General features: G+C 42.5%; 1 protein-coding gene across 1 annotated transcript in view; it reads left to right on the top strand.

The window, feature by feature from the left end:
* Positions 1–13,446, top strand: part of mfn2 (mitofusin 2) — a 35,104-nt gene that overhangs the window by 7,686 nt on the left and 13,972 nt on the right. The window contains exons 8-12 of the mRNA XM_061074207.1: positions 1,025–1,178; positions 1,893–1,960; positions 3,671–3,792; positions 3,896–4,022; positions 4,245–4,349. Coding sequence (XP_060930190.1) covers positions 1,025–1,178; positions 1,893–1,960; positions 3,671–3,792; positions 3,896–4,022; positions 4,245–4,349 — 576 coding nt within the window. The remainder of the gene's footprint in view (positions 1–1,024; positions 1,179–1,892; positions 1,961–3,670; positions 3,793–3,895; positions 4,023–4,244; positions 4,350–13,446) is intronic.

Here is a 13,446-nt window from a genome sequence, read left to right as displayed (position 1 = left end):
TAATATTCAAATTTTGTCCTAATTTTATAATAGTCCTCACAGGCTCCCAGCAACTCTTCAGATTTTTATCAGAACAGCCATGGTAAGCGGTATTACGTTTTCAGTTCGTCTTTCTTAATGCCATTCTGTCTGTCCAATTCTCATGAATGCAAGTTGTCAGGTATACCTTTTTTATTATTTTGATGTTTAGCTCCACTTTCTCAGTACAGTTCATCTCTGGAGGATGTCCCTGCTCAGACAATAGTCTCAGGAGGATTCAGACAGCGTGTGGAAGCACGATATCTTCAACATGTGTGGGTCCAGTCTTTCACCCTTACATATTTGTTTACTTTTGGTTTTCTGTCACGTGTAAGAAACATAATCAACCACCCACTCACTTGTGGGGAATCCTGCCAAGGCTCTCCTGCTGTGTTTTCACATCGGCTCCTTCAGACACTACGGTATTTACAGTATACTCGGGGTCTGGCCAACGAAACTCAGAAAGTCTGGATGCTCTCACTTAGATATTTGCGTTCTTGCATACAGCCCCTCCACAGAGTGTTTTGAGATTCTCCGAAGTTCTGTGCATGTATAGAAGCAGCTTAGGAATCGAGGACATATTGGAAGTCTACAGATTCTCCATATAGTCTCTAATAAGTCCATCCTCTGTCTGGTTGTTAAAATACACTGATCTTGAGGTGTACCATTGTACCCTTTCACAAAGCTTTCTGTGAACAGCCGCAAGCTGGTAATTTTAGTTACTCTTACATAACCTTCAACCTATCTGATATGATAGAAAAAGTAAGAAAGGTGGTAACGGTAAAATCAATGTCCTGCAGCCTGAGCCTCACTTCTGTCTGCTGTGCTGCCCTCAGTTTTGGTGCTAAATGACAAAATAGTCAGCTGAAATACACCTTGACTAAATTACACTGTGCCACTTCTTCTTCTTCTGTTGTCCTGAAAGATAGCTGACGTTGAAGTTTTCCTCCCTAATGAATCCCTTGTTGAAATTCATGTTCAATAAAGTGGGCTGTTTCTGTTTCAGGTTCGTAGGCAGCATATGGACCGCTGCACCAATTTCCTGGTGGATGAGCTGGCTGTAGTGGACCGGACCCAGGCCAGTGACCGCATCTTCTTTGTTTCTGCCAAGGAAGTACTGCAGGCTCGAGTGCAGAGAGCTCAAGGAATGCCTGAAGCAGGTGGGGATGGTAGTCGGTGCGGAATCTGATGTCCAGCAGCACTGCCTCATGATAGAGTTTATGCGTAAACATTAAAATTGCCAAAGTTAAATTCAAATTTTTTTTTTTTTTTTTTTTTTTTTTTTTTTTTACACCATTGCTTTATACCCCTCAGTTTGAGAGCAGACTTATATCTTTATAATTGAAGGCATTTTATACGCTTTTCATGTACACAGAAATCACTGAATGTGTTAGAATTACAATTTAATTAATTCAGGTTAACATTCCTACTGACATGTAGTGTGTTAATGAAGTTATGTTCAGTGACGATCTTGCATTAGTACTAGAGGTGAACAGCTTTTACTGTTTGATACAGTATATTTAATCAAATAACTGAATGTCTTTAGTAAGTACCACCTAAATGTTTGAAGAAAACAAATCAAGTGTAGAAAATTTATGTAAAATGTCTGGTTAGGTACAATTTCCATTACATATTCTTTGATGGGACGGCAGTAACTGTGTTTATGCCCATTCAGAATGTGCCACAGAGTGTAAGCAAGCAACATTGTGTGATGTTAGCTTATCATCAAAGTCACTGCTAATTTGTGAAACACACCTCGTACAGTTAAAAATAAATGTTGGTTTAGGGCCAGGGTCTTTTCCTTAACAGTTGGAACCTCGGGGTCTCCCAGGGTCCTCAGCAAATTGAACTGGATGTGATTCCATGTGTTTCAGGTGGAGCTCTTGCAGAGGGTTTTCAAGCCAGAATGTTTGAGTTCCAGAACTTTGAGAGGCGATTTGAGGTAAGATCCTCATCCCTATAACAATTAGGTTTAAGATTTATGTGCAGTATATGACAGGTGCGTCGCGGTTCTGCTGTGTATATGTTCACGCAGGGAGCATGTCCGCTGCGTTCCTACAGCAAAGCCGCTATTTACCGTTTCTGGTATAACTACTGTATTTTCTTGATTAAAACTAGGTCTATTTATCCAACTAAATGACAGGCTTCTTATTTTTAAGAGTTATTTATTTATTATTTGTGACATAGTCAACATATAGACATTGAAACTGTGGTGAAAGATCATTTTTTTAGATCTATTCTACTGAGAACCCTGCGCAGTACGCATAGAAAAATAGGCAAGACCCTGACACTCTAGAAAAGCAGTGCAGACGTCTTACATTGGCACCAAAATGAAAAACAAGAAATTCTGTGTCCCACATGCTTCCATTATGGATCCAGTGTGGCCTGAGCATTAGTTAAAAAAACTAAACAAAGAAGAGCCTGCACACTTATTTGTGCCACAGAAAATTGTATTAAGTAATGTTTTGTTCCAGAGTGGGCTCTTAGTCAGGTCCTTTTGTGGTTAAAAAAAGAGAACCACCCATATTTATATGGCGCTGCAATGGGCTGGTAGGCCAGGTGAAACACATCTACCAGCAATTACAAATACAATAATTCGTACAGGTGATAACCGTAGCCAGAGGTTATCATGGCCACGATGAACTAGTGTTTCCCCTTGAGTTCAGCCTTCAGAGAAGTAATGTTTTTCCTCAACTTTGACACGGTTAGATTGCAGGATTCACACGATCCAGCCATCATAATGTTATTTTGTCCATAAAGCTGCTTAAAACCTAGAATCCACAATAAGTCCATAAAGCTCTCAGAGATGAAGTTTTTACAGCGAAACAGCTGTCCTAGCCAAGCCGCCTGGATAAAAACAAACCTAGCAGCCAGTTAGCGCCAACTAGCCGAGCGAATGTCCATTGTTACAAGGTGTATATAGCTGGCAAGATCATCCACTGTTTATAAAATCTTAATCATGTCAATTGAATCTTGCCCGTAAGATGGCAAAGCAGTTACAAAAGGTTTTATGAAAAAATCTACGTAGTTAGAAATCTGTCCGTTAGTGATCCAATAGCAGAGACAACAGGTCTACCAGGTGGGTTTTGTGAATTTTTTGAAAGACTACGGGAGTAGTAGGATGTGACTCATTCATGAATTCACACTTTTTTTGTGATCTCTCCTGCTATTATAAAACTCCCACGCTGTCTTAAATTGTACAATGGAGTCTTGATGATACTCTTCTTCCTGGCTTTGTGCTCTTTTTTTGATATACATATTTTTTCTTCCTATTGTATTACTTGTTGCTTAGGTTTTACCCATTTATCTTTTATTTGTATTGGCCGATTGAATTATTGTATTTGTTATTGCTGGTAGATGTTTCACCTGTAGTGGCTGACACACACCACAGAGCCTACCATCCGTATAAATATGGGTTGTTCTCTTTTTTACCACAACCTGAAAAAGATCCCACTCTTGATCGAACTATAACTTAATTATATTTACTGTGGCACGAGCCTGTACACAAGCCTGTTCATTCATTGTGGAAAATGCACTCAGTAATTCAGATAACAAAAATGTATATCAGCTGCACATGGAGAATTGAAGCATCCAATCATTTGTGGCCATCCCTTTATCTTTTTTGGATTGTTGGCCAATGTGCTGTGTGCAGGAGTGTATCTCACAGTCAGCGGTGAAGACCAAGTTTGAGCAGCACACTGTGAGGGCCAAGCAGATCTCTGAAGCCCTGCGCCATATTATGGATTCTATACATATTGCTGCACAAGAACAGAGGTGAGTCAAGTCTGAAATGTATTGATTGAGTCTGTGTGAACCTAAGACTGGAGACAAATAAAATACCTACTCTGATATATTCACACTTTGTGTGTGTGTTTAGGGTCTACTGCCTTGAGACTAAAGAAGACCGTCATTGCCGATTGGAGTTCATCGATAAGCAGCTGGACCTGTTGACCATGGACTGTAAGGCTAAAATCAAGAAGATTACTGAGGAGGTGGAGAGACAGGTGAACTCCCAAATCATAACATGCCTACAACTGGGCTTCAAGTTATCTCCTTAATCCTATTACTCAGTTATCAAATGATATTAAACCCAGTGAAAATAATTTTTAAATTCAGGTTTGTTTTCATAATAAACATTGAGGAAAGAATCACATTGTGATTTGCTGTTAAAAGAGGGCAAACTTCAGCAGGAAGTGCAATTCATCCTGCTCTTTGCTTGTGTACAGGTCTCTAATGCCCTGGCAGAGGAAATCAGGAAGCTAAATGTTCTGGTGGATGACTTTCACATGGACTTCCACCCATCATCAGTAGTGATCAAGGTCTACAAGAATGTGAGTTTAACACATATGTTCAACAGAATTTATTGTATTTAATGTGAACTGAGGAGGAGGGCTGCACACCTTCTGTTTGCATAGGTGTGCACACAACATCAATACTGTCCATACTGTTCTTTCATGCAAGTGTTTGACTTGTGGTCATATACCATCTAAAACCAGATCTTGGTGTTAAATATCAAGAAAGACTCTTAGAGCATGGAGGGAGTGAAAGAAAATGGAGAGATCCAGCGAGTCTACGAGTGTTCAGAGACACAGAAACACTGAACCGAAACGAATCAGTTTACAAATGATGAAAGTGGACGCACTACCGACCAATATCCAACCTCACTTCCTGTCTGAAATCATCATGAAAGTTGTAGACAATCAGCTGTGTGAATTTCTCCAAGAAAGAAATGTACAGGTGCAGCTCAATAAATTAGAATATCATGGAAAAGTTTGTTTATTTTGATAATTAAATTTTATAGATTCATTACACACAGAATGAACTATTTCAAGCGTTTATTTCTTTTAATTTTGATGGTTATGGCTTACAGCTAATGAAAACCCAAAAGTCAGAAAATTTGAATATTGTCAGAAAATTTGAATATTGTAGACTCCCTATGGTAGATGTCCCACTCTAATCAATTGATTATCTCAAAACACCTGCAAAGTTTTCCTGAGTCTTTAAATGGTCTCTAAGGCTGGTTCAGTAGGATAAACAATCATGGGGAAGACTGCTGACTTGACCGTCATTGACACCCTCCACAAGGAGGGTAAGCCATGCATATTCATAGAAAAATTTGTGGAAGGAAAAGTGTGGTAGAAAAAGGTGCACAAGCAACAGGGAGAACCTGATAACGCAGCCTTGAGAGGATTGTGAAACAACGGCCATTAAAGAATTTGGGGGAGATTCACAAGGAGTGGACTTACGCTGGAGTCAGTGCATCAAGAGCCACCACACACAGACGCATCCAGGACATGGGCTACAACTGTAGCATTCCTCGTGTCAAGCCACTCCTGAACCAGAGACAACGTCAGAAGCGTCTTACCTTGGCTAAGGAGAAAAAGGACTGGACTGTTGCTAAGTGGTCCAAAGTCCTCTTTACAGATGAAAGTAAATTTTGCATTTCATTTGGAAATCAAGGTCCCAGAGTCTGAAGGAAGAGTCGAGAGGCCCAGCATCCAAGTTGCTTGTTGTGGAGTGTGAAGTTTCCACAGTCAGTGATGATTTGGGGAGCAATCTCATCTGCTGGTGTTGGTCCACTGTGTTTTATCAAGTCAAAAGTCAAAGCAGCCGTCTACCAGGACATTTTAGAGAACTTCATGCTTCCCTCCACTGACAAGGTTATTGGAGATGCTGATCTCCTTTTCCAGCAGGACTTGGCACCTGCCCACACTGCCAAAAGTATCAAAACCTGGTCTAATGACCATGGTATCACTGTGCTTCATTGGCCAGCAAGCTTTCCTGACCTGACACCCATAGGGAATCTATGGGGTATTGTCAAGAGGAAGATGAGCAACACCAGACCCAACATTGCAGACAAGCTGAAGGCCATTATCAAAGCAACCTGGGCTTCGATAACACCTCAGCAGAGCCACAGGCTGATCGCCTCCATTCCACGCCGCATTGATGCAGTAATTCATGCAAAAGGAACCCCAAAGCCCCCCCCCCAAGTATTGAGTGCATATATATATGAACATACTTTTCAGTAGGCATACATTTCTGTATTAAAAATCCTTTGTTTTATTGGTCTTATGTAATATTCAAATTTTCTGAGAAACTGAATTTTGGGTTTCCATTAGCTGTAAGCCATATTGATCAAAAATTAAAAGAAAAAAATGCTTGAAATATTTCACCCGTGTGCAATGAATCTATAATATATGAGTTTCACTTTTTGAATTGAAATATTGAGATAAATGTACTTTTCCATGATATTCTTATTTATTGAGGTGCCCCTGTATATGAAGACTCAGTCTTTAGCCAACTACAGAACAATATCCAACCTCCCTTCCTGTCTAAAATCCTCAAGAAAGTTATAGCTTATTACAGCTAGTAGGGCTGCTCAATTAATCGAAATTTAATCGTGATTACGATTATTGGGGCAAACGATCTCCGAACTACTATAATCCAGTTGAAACGATTATTTGGCATTTTTTTCGAAAGAGACGCGCATTCGCAATTCAGTCCCTCCCCTAAAGCATTCAATGCGGCCCCGCTGACTGGCACTCACTCTCAAGCAGCTGTGAAGTGAAGGAGGCGAGTTGTGTGTGTGTGGACCGGCGATGTTTAAAAAACAGCGCGAGTGGAAAATGGCAGAGAGAGGGCAGCCCCGTCTGATCGACTCTTCGAGTCCGACGAGCAGCAGCACCACAAAGTGTAGCGGCCGCGCTGCGCAGCGTCCATTCTACAGCGCGCAGCAGCCCGGCTGTTCACATCGGACCCGCACGGGTCAGCTCGCGATTCTCCCCTTTTTGTTGTATGGAACCCGTTCAATTCAGGAGAGACAGGGACACAAAAACTTAAAGGAATCATGATGTTAATGTGTTTCTTTTAATGATTTTGAACTTTACATTGGATTTCTGACCGGCGCTGACAGGCTATTCTGTGATTCTCAGACGTCATGTGTTTGTCCAGTTTGTCCTTTCTGTAGGACTGGCAGGGAGACTCTATAAGTGGCTGGGTTTGGAAGGGGAGGGTGAGGGGTATTCAGCTGCAGCATACAACTTCACCACAAGATATCACTAAATTCTACACACTAAACCTGACCTGACACAAACACTGACTCGAGATAGGTAGTACTGTTGATTCAAAGCACTTGGCTCTGAAGGCCAATTACTAAAAACTGTGGCAAGGGACGCTGCCACTGGGGTCTCCCAACAACAGCCAGACACAAATCACTCACTTTTTAACATTCTAATTGGAATAAATCCAAACTAACAAAGAAAAATTCATCAGACAAAACATAAATTGTCCGGCATAATATCATGTTCAGGTGGTTTGGCAGCTCTTTCAGCAGCTTTTTTAACCAGGGAAGTATCAGCCAACAGCTATCAGCTGCGCTGATTGCCCCCCTAGTACAAATGGAGGGGCTCCCATGCCCACCGTGACCCTACAACACTGTCTGTGTCCTTATTGCAATTGATAGCTTTATTCATTATCAAGATTTTTTCAGATGACTCTTTGAAACCTTTATCACTGTAATTCCAGTGACATTTGTATAGTGACATTTTTTAGTTTACCATTGAACTGTATGGTGTTGGGCAAGGCCCAGTGATCCGACTTAGAACAAAGGGTCGTAAAACCTTAGGCCAGGCTCGGGTAACCCCTAACATTTAAAAATCCAGCATGGGCCCTTATCTCCATGTGGCAAAAGATCACGTCCTGGTCCCCCACGGTAAGCCCGCCCCTGGGGGCCAAATCCTGACAACTCAATTGGCTGGAGGGCCACACTGACCCCTGACCCCTCCTCCCAGGGGGGAGTCACCTGAGACATGACTTAAAAGGGCTGAGCTCACAGAAATCTCTCTCTCTTCACTCAGATGCCCAAGCAACAACAGAACCCCTCCGGGGTTCTACTAGTTAACTCGGTATTTTTAAGAGACTCTCTTCGTCCTCCTCTTTTCCACGCTGCTCAAGTTGTCTTCTGACCTCAAGAGGTCTAACCACACGACTCAGTAACTAAGGAGGCGATTAGACGTTTGTTTAATATCATTTTTATTTGAAGTCGTTTCATTTTCTTCTTATCTCAGTCAAAGTTTTATCTTGATAGGACCTTTCCGGTTTTAACTTGAAATATCGAAACAGGAAGTGCCCCGCTGGACGGACTCCGACACTTCTATAGACTTCCCTTTTTCCAACGATCCACAAACGGCTTCCACAAAGCCGTTCCCTGCAGAAGCGCGACGTTCATCCCGCTGAGGAGTAAGAGGCAATCCACTCCGTTCCTGTAAAACAGCACGATCTCCGCTGTTACAGAAGAAGACGAAGTTTCATTCCGTCAAGGCAGCACGAATAATTCGCTTCCTTTTCCGGTCCAGCGGCCGAGCCCGGAGCTCCGCTCGTGAGAGAGACTACGTGATTCACTGGCCCCCGACACATTCGCGCCGAGGTGCAGACACACCGCGAGGGTGGTACAGTAAGAGGCTTGATTATCTGGGCAGATGTTAGTTTTGATACGTAGCATATTATTTAACATTTGATTGTATTTGTTGCGAGACCGCTGAGTCTCATTGTTTTAGCCGGCTACGACGAGCCGCTACTTCCGGTTCATTTCCGGGTTTTGTGTTAGTGCTTGAGGCCGCGAGGAAAGCCTCCAGCCACGCACTGTTAACGTCTGTGTGAGTCTGCAGTGATTTCACCGATCAGAACCTCGGCCCACAACGCTCGCTTGAGGGCTAAGGGGTGAATCACAGTTAACTCATCTCAGGCGTGTACTTTTAAGAGCTTCTTTGAACTCTCCTTACATGTTTTCTCATGTTTTCTCTCTCTCTCTCTCTCTCTCTCTCTCTCTCTCTCTCTCTCTCTCTCTCTCTCTCTCTCTCTCTCTCTCTCCTTCTAAACCGACCTATACACACTTCTGACCTGTATTTATAATACAGGTCATGTCACATAGTTAAATCTATGCTTAGAGAGGCTGAACACATCTGGAAACCATTCGGCCCCCAAAGCCAAGCAGAGATAAGAATTCTCTTTGTCTAAAATTTCCTTTGTGTAATTCATGTGACGACCACCAGTGTGCGCTCCGGCCACATGGTGTCATTAACATAGACTCCATCTTGAATAACGCAAGTTAACCCACCATTTTGAGTCTATTATTGCCACGCCTCCGCTCTCTCTCTCCTCCCATCCTGGCTCTAAATTCATAACGGCTCCGCCATCTTGTTTTGTAGTCAATCCGCCATTTTGAGAGTTTTTAGGCCTTGATTCCACGAATCATGATCGGCCTCCATCTTAGATGTGATGTCACTACGCGTCATCGCCACCCCCCTTCTTTTTCTCTCTCTCGCACACACACACACACACACACACACACACACACACACACACACACACACATTGATAGACACAGACAGACACACACACACACAGAGACACATAGATGGACCAGAGGTTACATGCGTGTTCTAAATTGTGATAAGCTGCTGTTGTTATCTTTGAAATATGGGAGTTTGTTAAGATGATGAATCATTAAATAACACTAACTTTATTTCACACACACGCACATAGACACACACACACAGAGAGACACTTTGACACAGACACACACACACATAGAGACAGACATACATAGGTAGACCGCAGGTTGTCCATGTATTTTCTGAATTGTGATAAGTGCTGCTGCTGTGTTTACCTTTGAAATATTGGAGCTTGTTAAAATGATAAATCATTGAATAACATTATAACTTTATTTCCCCTTTTTAATAAATACTTTTGTAATTAAAGTATCTGTAGTCTGTGATTATTTGTGCATATGTATGTGATTGCAGCTGGATTATGATCGCCTGTGCTCGAACTTAGAAGCCTTCACTGTTTATTAAGTAATCGTTAATATTAAAATATTGACATTATTAATTTGACATTTATCATTATGAGACTGATAATTATAGCTTGACATCGTTGGCCCCTGGAAAACCAGGGTGGTGCCCCCCTTTCTCAATTATTAATATAGATAGTATTATTCTTAAATTGATAATTTTATTGTTTTGGACTAATTATTTTCATTATTCTTGGTTGATAACCTTATCATTGTTAATTGATAGCTTGTACTTTCTAATTGATAATTCCTATTTTCTCATTAGTGGTTTTATTGTTATTTGATTACTGATCATCTTCAATTAATAATTTAATTATTTTTGATAGATAATTTTTATTATTTTAATAATCATATTTCATGATTATTATTAATTAGCCAACGTCAAGTCTACTCCTATTGCACAACATAAATGGTGCCCCGTGTGAGGGGATCTAACTCCAGCTGTATCATAATACTGTGTACAATAATCCAGATTCTTTTTTTCCAGAAATTTGATTTTTTTGAAAAATTTAAATTTTTTTGAAAATTTTTAATTTTTTTTCAAAACTTTTCCTTTCTCTCATTTGGTATTGATCATGATGCGTTGTTGAAGAAGAAAATAATTTTGGAAATTTATTCTTCTTTGCAAAGTTTTATTTTTAATTCATTTGAACTTTTACCAAACCGGTTTACCAGTGCCTGGTGTATCCGTAATTGGCTGCAGAGTGCAATCGTGGTTGTTTTCTCGAAGCACAAGAATCATAAATAATTTAAGAAAAGAGAAATACAATTCTGGAAATTTATTTCTCTTTGAAATTTTTATTGTAATCCCTTTGCACCTGTCCCAAGCAGGTATACTAGTGCCTTGTGTATCCGTGGTTGGTTGCTTCTAGCATATAAGTGGTTGTGTCATCTCAATGCACAATAATTATGATTAAATTTTTGAATAGAGACATAGGTTCGAAACTAATTTCTCTTTGAAGTTTCTTTATTCTTAATTCCCTTTGCTAAGCAGACTTTTGTGTAACTTTGGTTGGTTGCTGACTGGGTTTCAGTAGTTGGTAATTTTTATAGGAGATTTTCTGCATGCTTTTTGATCTTAAGGAGACAAACTAGATTTGAGAGACTAGTTTTGAGAAGACTAGTTGTTGACCAACTAGGTCTTAAGGATTGAGCCACCGAGCTATCCTTCATTGACACTTTATAGACACAGGGTGAAGCTCACCTGTGCATCTTGTTGTGTAGTTTTTTAATTAAGTGTTTTACCCACTTTTTCTAAGCAAGCGTGAGCAGTCCACCAGGTGCCTTTTCGCACTCAGAAGATGAGTAGCATGTAACACCGTGGGGCAAGTGCTCCCTCAGGACCAGAGGTCCTATTAGAGACTGTAGCCAGTCTGATTAATTTTTTCTAATGATGCGGTGAGTGAATTGAGTGAGTATGAAATAAGTACCTGCGATCGTAAGATCAAGAACTGTCCATGCACTCATCAACCCCACTGGCCCGCATCCGAAACTACCCCATGCTCTGGGTCAACTGACACTCCTCTACCAGCAGAGAGCCGAGCTGCAGACCCAAGAACATGCGAAGGCGCTCAGAGCCATGCAAAGCAGCATGTCGAGCGGAGCAGGAGAAAAACTCCCACCTGCGGCATATCATCGAGACCCGCAAAGAACAGGACCAGGCGGTGCAGGAGCATGCGCAGGTCAAAGGTCAGCAGAAAGGGGGGCACAGTCAAACGGAGCTGCCCCCCCCTCGAGCTGATATCCCTGATGACAGGGCCAGGAGCTGACGTCATTCCCGGTGGAGCCAGCAGAGCAGAGACACTGGGAGAACAGCTGCGAGCACAGCTACGCAACCCTCATGCAGAGGGAGCTTTGCTCTGGAGAGCCAGACACACCCAGCAGTCAACCGCTCCGACCCACTCAACACCAAAGGGGGAGCCGGACTCAACCCCTAGACGTGCAGTGACCTGGGACCGCTATGAGGCAACATCAAATGCTTGTCCAGCGGACACACAGCATCCACTCCAGCCAGAAGGAACACATCCTGCGCGGAGCCATGCTGATCCACATCACGACGACGGAAGGAATCCGTCCTGGAGGGCTGAAAGAGATTCCCAGTCTGTCACTCAGGCAGAGGCGCACCATGACTCACGGTCGCGTCCTGGATGGTCCTCCAACCCCGGTGCAAGAGATGGTGGCCACGAAGATGAGTACCGTGGCACATTCGAGTCAAAAGACACTGATGACTCAGCACCCCCTCAAAGAGAGGAAATCCGCAACCGGCGGCAAGAGCCCCTTGAAAAGACATTTATCGCTTCGACCCAGACAACCGAGGGTGTAACGAAGACGACACCGTGGTTCTGGCAGTTCAAGTCCAACTCAATGTGGACCCGGCGCTGGAAGATGACAACTTTCCCCACGCCAGGATGAACCCCAGCAAAGAGAACCAGAAACAACGACCCTTCCAACAGGGTGCCCCTCAAAACCAAGGGGGTGAGGATTTCAACCAGCCCCACAAACAGTTTCGACCTCAGCACCTGAATCCCTCTCCACAGAGAAGTAGGGGCTGTAACCAAAGGAAACCTCATCAATACCAGGAGTATAGTGATGGTGACCGAAATCCAACACATGGGATGCATCCTGGCACAGAGGAATTAATACGGAGATGTGTGGATGAAGCAATGAGAGACATTGTGCCACGTGTTCCTCCAGGCTCCCCTAAGAGACCAGACACTGAACCCCGTTGGCGAAACTAGAAGCAGTTGCCCTCCTTCTCCACTCCTAAAGATGACTTCAATGACTCGGAAGGACCGAGGCGCTGCCAGAAACCCCCTCTCACCTCCACACCTGAAAGGGGGGGGGGAAGAAATCCCAATTTTAAAACAAAGACCGCTCAAACCACTCACTCCATCAATAGCTGCATGCTTTAGACCCTCTGTCAGTAAATCGTATAACGTATGTTCAGGTAGTGAACTCCTTAGACCTCGTTGAGGATTTTGAAGTCGTTACCACTACGGTTGTGCAGCCCTCACGGGTACAGTTGGCAATTCAGTCTTGGCAGAAAAATTTCAATATCTGTAGATTTGCAAACCTAGAAATAGGATTTACCATATATTCACAGATTAGCGAACAACAGAACGTGACTCGCCGTTCTAAATGTTTTGGTTTGACAGAATAACACACATGATTACCTCAAAACACCAGCACCTACTCAAACATTTTCTTCTGTTCCTTTTTCCACTTTTCTTTCATTTCACTCTTCACCGAAATTCATCAGTATGTTAACAATAACTGCCGATAAGCATTATGTGAAATTGAAATGTGCGCCGTGTTTTAGAATATATGTTGTTTAGCCTCTGTCTGCCCAGACAATTACCTCTCTCTGTTTAGACTCATGCCTCAAAGACATTTATGCCTCATGATGAACTAACTTTCAATGCTTCAACTCCACTCAAGGATTACCTCTCATGGATTATCACTGGACTCTCGACCCTAGCGTGCCCTGGAAACTGGGTAACGACCCACTTCCCAGGTCAAAGGGGGACTGTTGGGCAAGGCCCAGTGATCCGACTTAGAACAAAGGGTCGTAAAACCTT

The sequence above is a fragment of the Limanda limanda genome, chromosome 7, assembly GCF_963576545.1.
Source record: "Limanda limanda chromosome 7, fLimLim1.1, whole genome shotgun sequence".
NCBI classification, from domain to species: Eukaryota; Metazoa; Chordata; class Actinopteri; order Pleuronectiformes; family Pleuronectidae; genus Limanda; species Limanda limanda.
Note: the sequence above shows the minus strand (reverse complement) of the source record. Positions and strands in the feature narration are given on the sequence as shown.